The 14,977-nt window shown below is 42.0% G+C and overlaps 1 protein-coding gene across 2 annotated transcripts in view; it reads right to left on the reverse strand.

The window, feature by feature from the left end:
* Positions 1 to 1,938: 1,938 nt before the first annotated feature.
* The window catches only part of Mtarc2 (mitochondrial amidoxime reducing component 2), a 35,065-nt gene continuing 22,026 nt past the window's right edge, over positions 1,939 to 14,977 (reverse strand). The window contains exons 5-8 of one of the 2 annotated variants that reach the window (XM_074048284.1): positions 8,592 to 8,653; positions 8,432 to 8,503; positions 5,586 to 5,733; positions 1,939 to 2,796 (exon numbers count right to left, since the gene is read on the reverse strand). In XM_074048284.1, the coding sequence (XP_073904385.1) occupies positions 5,607 to 5,733; positions 8,432 to 8,503; positions 8,592 to 8,653 (261 nt within the window). In that variant the 3' untranslated portion in view covers positions 1,939 to 2,796; positions 5,586 to 5,606. The remainder of the gene's footprint in view (positions 2,797 to 5,585; positions 5,734 to 8,431; positions 8,504 to 8,591; positions 8,654 to 14,977) is intronic. The other variant, XM_020165006.2, reaches the window with a different exon arrangement.

A 14,977-nucleotide genomic window follows, 5' to 3' on the forward strand; every position in this document is an offset into this window, starting at 1 on the left:
GGCGGGCAGCTCCGGGATCCTTGCAGCCAATCGGAGCCGAGCGGCCCGGGCCCCGGCTGGGTGGGAAGCGGTAGCTCAGCTGCCCCCCACCTTCCGCCACCTGAGCTGCAGCCCAGGCGCCCTCCCCCGAGATCGGTTGTGTATTTACGTATTTGTGGGTTCGCGGGTTTGACCTAAAATAGAAAGCGTGATTTGACCTTGGAAATCAAGCAAAGCGCAGCGGCCCCTTTTGGAATAATGGGGGAGGCGGTTTGGCGCGGCTTAGCTTGGGCAGTGTGCAGCTCTCCTCCGCCACCCTCCCTGCAGGCTGCTCAGAAGCCAGGGAGCTTTCCGTGAGTAGGGATTTGAAGTTTAAGGGATGCGACTACTCCCTGGACCCTGGAGAGCCGAAGCCGGCCAGGAACAGGCATCGCTGGTGTTGTGCTGCGGCCGCCCATGGGAATAGCGCCCTCTACAAGGTAGGCCGCCCCAGAGCCGGAGCTGGGGTCATGGCTTGTACTGGGTCAAGGCCCCCAATGTTGCCTGGCCCTACAGTCACAGACCTCAGTTACTTGTCACTTCCAAATGATGTCACATCATAAGCAACAAAGCCACCGCTATCAAAGTGGTTTAGAAAGCCTTAGGCTCCTGTTTGCTGTGCCAAGCTATTAAAAATAAATTATTCTGAGACTTGTTAAAATGTTGAGAGGAAAAAAAAAAAGTTGAGAGATTGGAATCAACTCTGTATTAAAGCAAAGATGGCTGGGGGTTTAGAGCCCAGGAACAGAGTGAGGAGTCAGTACATAGAAAGGTAAAGAGACATTAAGGGGAGGGGGCTTCTTGTTAAACCCACCGAACAGGATGCTTGCTGGTGGCAGGAGCTTGAGAGAGGAGGAACTAGGGCAGACTGCCAGGGCCATAAAAGGGAGGGGGAGTTCTCTCTAAACTGACTTAATTGGATAATTGCCAGCACTGGCCTAGTAGCAAGTGGAGGAGCAGGGAGTGAAGCCCAAGGCTGAGGCCTAATTAAGAAGGGGTTCAGAGGAGCCTCACTACTTTGGTCAGCCATGAGTCCCTTGTGGTGGAATTGTCCATGACGATGGGTAGCAGCCTGGATGGGAAAGGTCAGCCCTCACAGGGGACAAGACACTCTTTTCCCCAAATGCCAACTCATTTCCAAGTCTTAAGTACTCACGACCTGTCTTTCTAAAATGTAGGGCTTGGAGGTATGGCTCAAGTGGTGGAGTGCTTGCCTAACAAGTGGAAGACTCTGAGTTCAAACTCCCAGTATCACCAATAAGTAATATAATATAATGTAAATAAAATGTTTTTCTTCATCACATATGTGTAAGCCCAGAGAGATCCTGTCTGTCCTTTTCTTTGCCAACCCCCAGTCTATCTTCCCCATTCCTATGAAACCCAGAAACTGTTCAGACTATAGAGGTTGCTGTTTCTCTAGTTTGTGGGGTAAAACTTCCTTCCTTGGAGATGTGTGGATTGCTGGTGATGGTGCTACTGTGACCCATCTCAGCACAGCACAGGACTGAGCTCGGTACTCCCTTCAGAAAGACAGTTCAAAGGCACTAAGTAGTACATAGTTTTGTTTATCACCCTCTTTAAACTTGGCATAATATTTTCATTTCATCACTTCCAAAATTTACCCAGGGATCCAGCTCCCTTACCACTTTTACCTTACAGGGTGCTGGAATGGGGGTTAAATTCAGTCCCAGAACCCAGCAAAGGAAAAGGGAGAGGAAGAAATAGTTGCTCCTGGTTGACAGATTAGAAGGCTCCTCTGAGCCCCTGACTGGCAGACCTCAGACCAACAGACCCATTAGTGACAGAAGGTAATGTATGTGGAGTCAGATCGTGTCTCTGAAGGCCATCAGAAAGGGTGAAGGAAAATGAATGCCAGTGATGAAGCACTAATGTAAAATGAGAAAAGGCCTGCGCGCAGACTCACAGACAAAGCAGAACCGAGATTCACATTTATTAGTAAGAAAGAAACCACAAAATTATAAATGGGTTTATCCATTCATATGTTACTGTAGTGAGTACTTGTTGCTTAGATACATCAAACTAGCTCATTTCTGTTATAAAAATATATGCACACCTAAAAATATATTCATGCTTTCTTTCTCCCATTCCTACTTCTTGAAATTTGATTTTCTTTTAATGCTCTTCTTAATTTTACTTAAAGTAACAAATGGTGTATCAGCAATTACACACAAATTTTATAGGATTTAATAGTCATAATACAATATAAAAATATGATCTATAAAATAATTTCCCTACTCAAGTATAACCCTGAATCCACAGTGGCAGGGTAAAAAACACCAGTGACAAGAAAATACAGCTCAACAGCCATGTCACGAGCAACCAGTAGGCACTTGTGAGCGTGGGAGCACATAAAGGCACGTCAGGACATGATGGTTTGTCGTTGGCCATTTCTCCTCAAACAATGATAGGCAATAAAGTACATACATTAAATTTTTCTTGTATTTTTTAGTTGACTCTTTAAACTTTCTTTACTCATCAATATTAAAGTCAGAGATTGGAAAAATGTAATCACTGTGGTAACATTCAGAATAATTTCATACACAATTTTATTTAAAAAGCCTTTGTTACCTAAAATTTATATACCCTCATTCCCAAAACACTTCTTGCATTAACTCGGAGCACACATAACTCTGAAAAATCAAAAACAGAGGCTCGTTTCCAAGAGAAAGATAGTGTGAGGTTGGCTAGTAGGAATTCGCTGAGATATTGTTGCTGTTCTTGTTAAAATCCTGGTTAATACTTCTCAGATGTCATAAGCTGAATAAATGATAAGAATTTCTAATTATTTGGTTATTTAGCCTGTTGGTCGTAAATAATTCAAACATCCACAAAACAGTCACTTACAGAGGTTAAAATGCAGGCAACATAAACCATGCCCTCCCCAAACTACCATAATGGAAAAGAGCAGCCCTATTAAGATTGAGTTCTGTCCAGGTCCCAAAGCAAGAAGAGGTCTTTCTTACATGGTGCTAAGGTTTGGATGTGTTTTGACTGTGTCACCCAAAGGTTCATGTATTAGTGGCTTGGACCTCAGGGTGGTGATCTGAGAGGTGGTGGTACCTTTAAAAGGTGGGACCTAGTGGAACATGGTTAGGTGATTGGTTAGGGGTGTTCCCTTAGAAGGGAATTAAGTAGATTTTTTGGGGTGGTGTGGAAGTGTTAGACAGGATCTCACTGTATAGCCCAGGCTGGCCTTGAACTCACGATCCTCTTGCCTCTTCCTCCCAAGTGCTGGGATAAAGGTATGAACCACCACACCAAGCTTAAAGAAGATCTTGTGGAACCCCAGTTAGTTCCCTGAAGAGAAAGGTGTCATACAAGAGCAAGTTTGGCCCCTCCTCGCTCTGACTTCCTGCCTCATCATGTCTCTGCAAGTGCTCCTGCCTTGTCATCTGCCATGTTATAATGTAGCCAAGGTGGCTCTCACCAGAGGCCAGACTGAGGGGGCCACCCAATTTTGGACTTCCAGTCTCCCAAACAGTGAGCTAACAAACCTCTTCTGATTATGAAGTATCCAACCTCAAGTGTTTTGTTGGAGCAACAGAAAATGGACTAATACACAGGACATATGAAGAGTGCAAAAGAGAAACAACCCTTTAAAAAACAGCTAGTCAAGATGCCAAAAAATATGCATACACCCCAAGGGTCAATAAATCCACTTATAGAAATACAACCATCAGAGAAATCCTCTAATTTTAAATGATCTGCTTACAGAGATATCCACTTTGGATATAACAAAAGATGTTATCCAAATATCAAGTACTTATAAAAGTTGTGTTTAAAGAGGTGGCATATATTTATACAATATAGTATTATAAAGCCATCAGAAATGTCATTTGAATAGATTGGTGAGCTATGAATGTGCTTATGACAGAAAACAAACAAAATACCTATCAGAATAAACTTTATAAACAGTGACAATAGGTGATTTCTTTCTTCTACTTTTCTGGCAAATTTTCTAAATTTGCCATGGTTAATATGTATTGTCATTATAATGAAACAGATAGACTTTTGTATATCTAAATGTGAAGTAGGTAAGTAAACAACTCCAATAACCATGGTGCAAGTCTTAACTGCTTTTGCTTCTTAATCTGTCCTAGAAAGAGGGTCCCCCAATACACAGGAACTGTGTGAGCTCACACTTAGATGAGTAACATTGCTGTTATTTCAGAATCCCTGGGTGACTGGGGTGGCAGCAAGGAAGGCCTCCTCCAGAGTTCACCAGCTGAGACTCGCAGGTACTTTGGAGGAGAAGCGTGTTCAGAGCCAGGAGGCTCAAGAAAGCATCTGAGAAGTGCCCAAGGCTTGGTAGCACCAGGGTGGCTGATAAAGCCGGCAGGGAGCCTGGGGCCATCGTATCTATCCCATGCTAAGCATTAGGGCATCCGTGTCTCCCTCTCCATGCTCACAACTTCCAGACTGCTAAAGTCACATGCCACCATCCCTGCCTGGCCATCAGCCTCTCCTCCACACCTCCCTCCAGTCTATCCCACACACAGCTCTTAGGACCATTTTCTAAAAGCACAGCTTTGATCATGACTGGGTTTAAACTAACTTTCAAGAACATACTACATCTGGCTTCCTCGCTCCTCTCCATTCTCACTTCCTCTTGCTCTTGCCCCAAGATTCTTTCAGAGCTTTACAAGGTGCGACCTTCTAGATGCTTCTGTCACATAGGCCCCTGGCCTCCCTTCCTCAACAGGTCTAAGTTACATCTCTATCCTCATGATTTCCTCTGTCATCTAACCCAGAAATCATGACTTTCTCCTCTGAATTCATAGACTACCATGTCTGCTCCTGAGTTGAAATTATTTCTTTACAGACAGAAATGTATGACCTAATGTTGGGAGGACATGCTTTCTACATTTGTCACTTGTCAGGTCTGTGGTGCTGGCTCAGTTGACTACTCTGAGCCTTGCTTCTTGCTGATAAAGTGCCTATACCAGAAGTAGATGAGTTTTGATCAAGAGTTTTGGTGATGAAGTGACTTTAAGAAAGTCACAGGTTTTGGGAGTGGAGTTACTTAAGAACTTCAGTGTGAGGTCTCCCGACTGAGCGTTAGGCATGTGCCTCCAGGGTTTGATTTGTCCCAGTGAATCTATGTGAGAACATTATTTTCTACCTCATGATTCAGGATCCACTCATCTAGATACCCTGATTTTAAACATTTTTTCCCAAATTGATTTTGAATAATTTGCACATCTCCCCTTCTCTTTTCTGACTAGACAGGAAAAAATAAACATACAAATCTGGAGACTTGCTCACCCTCATTTCCTTATTCCTCAGTGACGTCCCTTAATGAATTGGGAACATCACCTGTCTTTCTGCTGGGACTCTTCCATCAGCATCTTATAACTGAATGGGAAGGAGGATGTTGAAGGCTGAGTGATTACTGAGGGGGAAAACAGTATATTTCCCAATTCCAAAACTGCTCATTCTCCCGAGAATTAAAGTAGCATAACATTAAAAAAATAAATAAATCTTAACACAAGAAAATGTGCCAGTGACTTCAGGACACTTTTAGGGAAGCAAAACTCAGCTTTTACCAAGATTCCCTAGTGGCTCTGTCACTCCACCATCCGATACACAGGGTCGCCAACTCTCAGGCTTCCAACTTTTTCTACTGAATAATAGATCCCAAAAAGTGGGGATGACTTATATATTTGCCGCTCTGAAGGGTCACACAGGCGGTAGCTGAAAGAAGCAAAAACTCATTATCAGGCACGAATAGTAAATAACAATCAATGTGCTCTCTGCAGAATTTCTTCCCAGGCTAATTATAAACCAGTAGTAAGCCCTTTCATAAGTGTTGACAAAGAAGTCTGTAAACAATTAGTCAAACTGCAAATAATCCTGGGAGTCTTAAACGATTTTTTCATGGCCTCAGTTTGAAGTCAAAAGCAAAAACAAAACAAAAAAACACATGCATGAGTACAATATAAATACTTTTTTGCACAGGTAAAACAAACTTCACAGCTCATTGAAAAAAAGCAGTCACAAACTCTCAGAATGGAGCTGCATTTTGCTCTCTAAACCTTTTGTTCAGTGCTTGTAAGTTCTGTGCTTTCAGCTCCTCCAAGTTTATAAGCTCAAAGCTGGAGTTTATTGGTGAACAAAAATTAAGACAGAGAAGTAGTTGGCAGGTAGATCTGGACTATTTGCTGAAGTTAAGTTTTTTCCCCAAAGACCTGTCTGAAGAAAATTAACTTCATGGCATCTTAAAAAGCAAAGAACACAAACAAAATAAAATTATAAAACTGAATGCTTCATAAAAATAACTTCTAAACCCTCAAAACAAACAGTAAAACAGAAAAGGGAAACAAAATAGAATACAGCTCCCAAAACAATGTTAATTTAGGTCTTTTTTTTTTCCTCTTTCTTCATTTTTTTGCAGTGTTAGGGATGGAACCCAGGGCCTCCTGAATAGTAAGCAAGCACTCTACCAGTCAGCAACATCTCTATCCCGTAACTCAGGTCTAAAAACACATTGGACCTTGAGAACTAAAGTCAGCCAAAATTCTTTAAATAACAGAAGAACCCCAGCACAAAAGAAGCTCCCTGGTACACACGCTCTGAGGATTCCTTTCCATCCATTTTTTCCAATATTTCATTATGCAATTTTAATAATTTTCATAATCTTTGATGTTGATTCAAATGAAGGAATTTGAGTTGCAAAAAACATAATTAAATATTTGAGACCTTCATTTGGAAATGTGCATATAAGTATTATTAAAATTGGTGGGATATTAAAATTTTTAAATGGCACAGTATACAATTAAAAATTTATCAAAAGTGGGGCCAGACATGGTAGAAGAGGCTGTAATCCCAGCTACTGAGAAGGTGGATTGAAGTCTGAGACTGGCCCAGTATACAATTAAAAATTTATCAAAAGTGAGGCCAGCAAAAGACCAAAAATCGTATGTTCTCCTTCATATGTGGACATTAGATCAAGGGCAAACACAACAATGGGATTGGACTTTGAGCACATGATAAAAGCGAGAGCACACAAGGGAGGGGTGAAGATAGGTAAGACACCTAAAAAATTAGCTAGCATTTGTTGCCCTTGATGCAGAGAAACTAAAGCAGATACCTTAAGAGCAACTGAGGCCAATAGGAAAAGGGGACCAGGAACTAGAGAAAAGGTTAGATCAAAAAGAATTAACCTAGAAGGTAACACACATGCACAGGAAATTAATGTGAGTCAACTCCCTGTATAGCTATCCTTATCTCAACCTGCAAAAACCCTTGTTCCTTCCTATTATTGCTTATACTCTCTCTTCAACAAAATTAGAGATAAAGGCAAAATAGTTTCTGCCGGGTATTGAGGGGGTAGGGGGGAGAGGGAGGGGGCGGAGTGGGTGGTAAGGGAGGGGGTGGAGGTGGGGGGAGAAATGACCCAAGCATTGTATGCACATATGAATAATAAAAGAATAATAAATAAATAAATAAATAAAATATACAGACAAGAAAAAAAAGAAGAAGAATTAACCTAGAAGGTAACACACATGCACAGGAAACCAATGTGAGTCAACTCCCTGCATAGCTATCCTTATCCCAACTAGCAAAAACCCTTGTTCCTTCCTATTATTGCTTATACTCTCTCTTCAACAAAATTAGAGATAAGGGCAAAATAGTTTCTGCTGGGTAGCGAGGGGGTGGGGAGGAGACGGAGGGGGTGGGGTGGGTGGTAAGGGAGGGGGTGGGGGAAGGGGGGAGAAATGACCCAAACATTATATGCACATATGAATAAAAAAAATAAATAAATGAAAAAAAAAAGTGGGGCCAGACATGATAGAAGAGGCTATAATCCCAGCTACTGAGAAGGTGGATTGAAGTCTGAGGCTGGCCCAAGCAAAAAGTTAGTGAGAGCCTATCTCCAAAATATGCACAAGTGTGATGGTTCATGCTTGTAATTCCAGCTACTTGGGAGATGGAGGTAGGAGGATTGTGGTCTGAGGCTGGACTGGGCAAAAGCTCCCCAGTAGCTCCAACTTCAAAGAGAACTGCCCTTAGGAGAGGAGAGGAGAGGAGAGGAGCTGGATAAGCTAGGCACATCTATAATGCCAGCTACTTGGGAAGTGGAGGTAGGAGGATCATGGTCCTAGGCAAAAACACAAGACCTATCTCAAAAAAAACCTAAAAGGACTGAGGACATGGCTCAACACACACAAACACATACAAGTTATGAAAAGCACCCGAAGATCCATCCAGAAAAAGAAGAAGGAAGCATCAAGTACTCACATTAACTAATAGACACAAGTCAACTGGAAGACAGAGTGTAAAGTGCTCTGGATATTTAGGTCAAATCACCTGTGGCAGACTTAACCCTAACGTGTGGGTAGCTATGGGATGCAAATAATACTAAAAACACACTGGTCACATAGCACTCTACCTCTTCAGGGTTTCCAGTGGCTCCTTTCTGTCTATGACTCCAGTATCTGGGTCCACCGTGGTCATGATGCACCTGTCAGGCAATGACCAAAAATTAGGCAATGGTTAGGAACCAGTGGGCATTCCACACCCCAGAGGTTGAATCTAGTTACAGTCCTTACCTAGGACAAGCCAGTATCTTTTTCATTTCTACATCACCAATTAGGAGCTCATCCCAGGTGTCCTAGGAGAAAGGGAATGGAATATTTGAATCAGGACCCTTAGTCTTTGTTCCGTTCATTCTCTGGCTGGTACTAACTACAAAACCAGCAGAAGAAAAGAGCCAAGAAGATCCGAAGAGCTGTCTCTGAAAAGGACCCGAAGGGAGCCAGCATGTGGCTAAGTCCAGGGCTCAGTCCATTCTAGTCTCATGTTTTTTGCAGTGCTGGCAATGGAACTCAAGGCCTTGTGGATATTATGCAAAGTGCTCTACCACTGAGTTACATCCCCACCCCAGTGTCCACTTCTTGGCTAAATCTTGAAACCATGACTTGGTCAGCACAAGGACAAACGTTCTGTAGCATGCAGTGTGCAATGATCACCATAATTAATTAAAAGACTCAGTTACTGATACAAGATGAGAGATGGATAGCTTGTGAGACAAGTCTTATATCTAAGCTACAATGGAAGCCAAGTTAAAATCTGAGATTCTTTGATACGCGAAGCATCACCCATGGGAAATCAGTCATGATTCCCATACTTAACACCCCACCCCACAGGAGGCAGCCTGGCAGTGGGGCTCACATTCCAAGCCACTAGCTATGCCTTCCCTTCCCACACTTGAACTCTGGGCACCGTTTGCCTCAGACTTCAGTTAATCCTCACGACTCAGAGGCAGCATTGGTATAATCCCCATTTTACCCAAGAAACAGAGGCCTAGAAGGATCACAAAATTTTCTTAGGTCACAACAGGAGAATGGAGAGCAGCTAGGTCTAAAATTATTTCTGATTGTGAAGCAGGACCTTTCACCACCTTATTGGGTATAGCAGTGACTTAAGAAGATAAAAGTTACTTCTGTAAGGTTTGTTTGTGCCGATTTCCCCGTCCTCCCCCGACTCCAGTTTCCTGTCCCTGACAAGATGGATACTTTCCTTCTGGTGTGAGGAGGACATTGCTCTCATGGGAATTTTGCCTCCTAATTTTCTGAAACAGAAGGAAGGCCAGTGTGATAGTCTTTCATCTGTTGCCTGTCAAGTGTATAAAAATAGTCGCTATGCCCGAGTGTGTGTTGGGGGTAGCATGTTCTTAATTCCTGGAAAATTATATATACATATATATAATGCCTAAGTGGGAGGAGGGTATGTAGAGCTAAATGAAGGTCATGGGCCTCTCTTGCTAGTAAGAAAGCTATGGGTTCTTTATCTTTAAGGCACCACTGCCTGTCTCTCCTGAGGCCTCTTGATGTAAAGTTTGAACTTCCCCAGGGAATTCTTTGTCCACATCTGGAGTAGGGTGAGGCAGGAGGCATTGGGGGATGGGCCTCCAAAAATCACCAATAGCATCTGCAATCAGATGCAAAGAACATTCCTTGAAAACTGTTTCCTGATCTCAACCCAGGTGAGGTTTCTGAAGGCCCTGAGTCTAAGGAATTTACCAAGAAATCAGTCTCAAGTCATGAAATGAGGGCACCTTGCCCTGGTCACCTGGTTGCTTCACTTCCTCTCAGGGGGACCTGAGAGAAGACTCAAGTCTCTTTTTGCAGGAGGCAGAGCAGAGCAGGGGGTAGGCATGGCATAATTCCAGTTTCTTGCTGCCATTGAGGAAGAAGCCATGCGCAGGTCCTCTTTCAGAGGCAAACTAATTCCCTTCTTGGGCCTCACAAGGATGATTTAGCAAACACACAGAAAGCACTCCAGTACCAGTGGGTCTTCAAAACTCAGAACTCTCCCACTTGGTATGACAGCAACAGAATGCAGTAGAGATGCCTCGATGGATGCCCTGGCTTTCAAACCATCCTTTGGAAACTGCTTCTGAGTGGAAAAAACTTCATACTCCCAACAACCAGTAGGCAGATGAACTCTCAGCTTTGTAAAAGGACACAGCATGTGACAAATGGAGCCTTTGTATCCCTGCCAAGACTTATAACAAGCACTGTTCAAACAGAGAAACTGCAAGACAACCACAGCAAATTGCAAACCTCCTGCTGGACTGTGACCTCAGATAGAGTTTGACCCAGTAAAAAAGCTGCTGTACAGAGAACTCAAGGTGATCAGGTGCCATAGGCCAAGGCCACCAAAATGTTGGGTGCCTTTTTCCACACTAGGGTGCTGCCGCCACAAGAGTTGGGGACACCTACGGCCATCACTGCAATCCGTGATCTACAAACACCTTCTATCCAATTCCCTTCTTCCAAGTGATGATGAGTCTAACACTTAAAGCCACAGACCTGTGGAAATTCTGCATCGTGACTATGATAAAGGTTTTGTTAGGTGTCTTGGCTCAACAAGATGGGATCCAGGTCATCTGCTTTTGAGCTATTGGTCAATTACAGGAATCTGTTTAGAATAGCAATTTGTCTGGCTTCCTAAGAACTGTCTGCAGCATCTCTAAATGCCAGCTCTAATTACATCTTAAAATAGTAATCACTGCATGTAATAACGTCACTCATCCTAATCTGATCATTGTCCACATTTTGGTATAAAGCATTAATTATTTGCATTAAAAATACTAAGCTAATTACATTTAAATGTAAATATTAATTCAATCTTGGAGGAAATTTTTAAAAATTGAAAGATTGAAAAATGAAATGAATAATAGAGGAACTTAACATTTCTATGATCTTCTAGTAGATACACAACTTGGTGGAATACACTCTCCAGCAAGACTCCAGTTCCCAAACATGAAAAAGGTCAGAGAAGCTTAGTGCGCCACCTGCTGGTTAACAACCTATCTGCAGTCTGACAAAATAGGACATCAGTTTTTGAGTGAAGAGATTAAACCATTTTTTGATATGGAAAAAGTAAGCGCAAAGGTCAAATAGAAGGGAAAATACTGTACATCGTGCTCATCCTGAGCACTTTCTGTGAATTTTCATGCATCTTTTAAATAATAAATTAAGACTACATTCGGTTTTATCACAAGCAGTACTCAGAAAGAGGTGAAATAATATTTTTTGAGGGGGGAGGGGCCAGAAAATGGATGCTGTGGAACACACAGAAGAGCACAGATACTCATCTATTTATTTGAGAACTTCACTAGAATCCATATAGGCATTTGCTAACAATCAATTTATTAAACCTAAAATATGCTTACTGCAGGAGATTACCTCTTTCGTCTCTCTACGCACAGGGCTATACACATATCTGACTATACACACACATATGAACATATCCACACACACAGGGAATAAATAAAGAGAATATATATCTTTATCTACATATCCATCCCTCTAATGCATCAATCTATATATCTATTTATATAGATATATAGATTCCTGAAAGAAAGAGATGAGATTGGAAGCCAAGATGACATCTTAAATACCAACCAGCCAAAAAAGGACAAAGACATTTGAGAGAAAGACAGAAAGAGACAGCACAAGCTTGAGTACCTGCCTTGGCCGTGGCCTCTGGAAGGCCTCTGCTACCACCATCCTCCCCACCCCTCCCAAATTTTAGCCCAGCACTGCTACTTCTCCTTTCCAAGCTCTTGGCTTTCTAACAGCTGTTACAAGCCATTTTTAATTATTTTGGCAAAAAATGAGGGAATAGATTAATAAACAAAACTCTTCTGTTTGGGAAGCCAAAGCAATCTTTTTGATTTGTTACCAATGACCCTAATGAATATAGCCTAGAGACTGGCCAATTATACATGGGGTATATAGATAACAACTACAAGTCAGGCATGAGAAAGAGGGACATGAATCTGTAGTTATTAACACCGAATAAAGCTCAAGATGTTGCTGAGTAGAAAAAGTCATTTTCCAAGCACATGGAGTCATGTGTTGCTTAACAATGAGGACATGTCTGAGAAAGGTGTCATTAGATGATGATGGCATGCAAACATCATAGAGTGTACTCACACAGACCTACACACACCGGGGCTGTATGGCCTGGCAACCTTAGCAGTGCACTTTGAATACATAGAGACCATGATGAGTAAAGCAACACCAGATTAAATGAAGCATAAGAAAGAATGACACGAGCAAGAGATAAGGTAAACACGAGGTGTGTGAGACTGCTGCTGGTATAACATAGCATCCTGTTTACAGTAAGCATTTTCTTAATAAGTTGAAGTACACCTTTTATTGGATACAATACCAATAAAAATTATAGTACAACAGATACATAAACCAGTAGTGTGCCCGCTTATCATTATATGTGTGTGTATGTGTGTGTATGTGTGTGTGTGTATACATAATTGTGTTGCTACACTTTTATATGGCTGGCAGCACAGCAGGTTCATTTACACCAGCATCAGCATGGACATGGGGGTAGTGCCTTGTCCTATAATATTTGTAATGACTACTCTGTCACTACATGGTAAGAACTTTTCAGCTCCGTTATAATCTTATGGGGCCACCGTCATGTATGCATATATGTGATCTGTTGTTGACTCAATGTCAAATCTGTACACAGGTATATCATTTGTAGAAACATCTCTCTAGAAACATCTGGAACTCCTCACTAAGAATTTTTAACTTTAATTGGTTTTTTCTCAAAAACCTTAATTTTTTTAAAAATAAACATTGTAATTCCAATAATGCATTTAAAAATCATTTTAATCTAAGCCATTTCTCAGATTCTTTCCAACACCAAATTTGCAATTCTCCTACACCAACTGATTGTCCAACAATTCAGATGAATTCTGATGCTAATGACCAAAAGCTAGTGCAGATCCCACAGGTTGAGGGCTGTTCCACAACATTGACCCACCATTGCTAATGTCAACTGCAGCCCACTCTGATTTCTCACCAACCAGAAATGAATCAGAGGCTCCACAACCTCTTCCTCAGGTTTGACAGCTTGCTAAAATGATTCCCAGAACTCAGCAAAGTACTTTACTGTACCGGTGTATTGTAAGGAATATACCTCAGGAACAGGCAAATGGAAGTGAGCTGTAGGTCAAGGTATGAGGTACACAGAGCTTCCATCCCTCTCCAAGGATAGTTACCCTTCCAGCACCTCCACGTGCTCACCAGCTCAGAGCTTCCAGAATCCCATTTTAGTAGCTTCCTGGAGGTTTCATTTTATAGATATGACTGATTAAGTCACTGGCCAGTGATGACCAAACTCCCTTCCCCGAGGTCAGGTGCTGGTCTTGAAAGTCTCAAGTCTCTAATCATGGCATGGTCCTTCTGGTGACCAGTTCCATCCTGAAGCTGTCTAGTGACACCCCCACAAGAGTTCAAGAGCTGCCCCTCACCATAAACTCAGGTAGGTGGAAAGAGGCTCATCCTAAATCGCCAGACACCCTCGTCGTACCCTCATCACTTAGGAACTTCTGAAGGTTGAGAACCTCTGTGCCAGCACCCAGAGACAAAGGGCAAGCGTGTCCTCATCATATCACACTGTCAAACTGTCTCAAACCAAAAATGTTTCTCTATTTCTAAGACACAAAAGAAACCAATATTCCTTAATGTTCCATTCAAAAATCTGATCACTGTACTTACAAAAAAACCTCCAGTGGCATTTTTCTTATAATTAGACCCAACTTTTATTGAGGACCTCAGAATTCGCCCTGAGCTGAACACTTTCTCATGGCTTCTGAAAGTGTGATGATGTCATCTTTGATGTCACTGGTAGTCAATGCCTCCATACCCTTGATGCTCAGACTCAGGCAAGAGACACACTAAGTGGATTTCTGCATTCTTAGCCTCTGTGGATCTCAGGGATCAGCACACAGTAAGCCCTCAATAAACATTTGTTGCAAACATGAAGATTTCAGAACCCTGGGCAATGGTAGGAGCTCATAGGAAATAAGTTTCTCAGCAGAAGTAAAGCTATTACACAAAGTTCCTTCAGAGACTGACTGAAGCAGGATTCTACCCACGAAGCATTACCAACTTAAACAAGACACTACTTTTCACTTAGCAAATCAGTAAAGTTTATAATTTCTCAAAGATTGTAGCAATGCTGGGAAGAGTACCAGGAAAATGGTGCAGTTATGTGCAGCTTGCAGGAAAATGAATTAGTAGAAGATTTCTGGAAAGCTATTTGGGAATTTATGTGGTGAGCCTTTAAAATGATGATATAGTATTTTCTAGGAATAAATTTGGAAATGTAGATGAAGACAGTTTTACAAAGCTGTTCATTAATTATGCATGAGAAAATGGAAAACCACCTAAATGCCTGATAAGAAGGGAATGATTAAGTAAGTTACTTCAGAATCATGATGGACCAAGAGGAGGCACTAAAGTCATGCCAAGGAAGGTTCTGCAGAGACAGAGGTTGGCCACATGCCATTAAGTGAAAATGGTGGATTTTAAGTCAACCTACCCAGTATTAAACAAGTGAGGTTGGAAACACAATACAAGGTCATCACCGCCCTGCCTCCTTTAGATAGAAGGAT

This window comes from Castor canadensis, chromosome 11 (assembly GCF_047511655.1).
Source record: "Castor canadensis chromosome 11, mCasCan1.hap1v2, whole genome shotgun sequence".
NCBI classification, from domain to species: domain Eukaryota; kingdom Metazoa; phylum Chordata; class Mammalia; order Rodentia; family Castoridae; genus Castor; species Castor canadensis.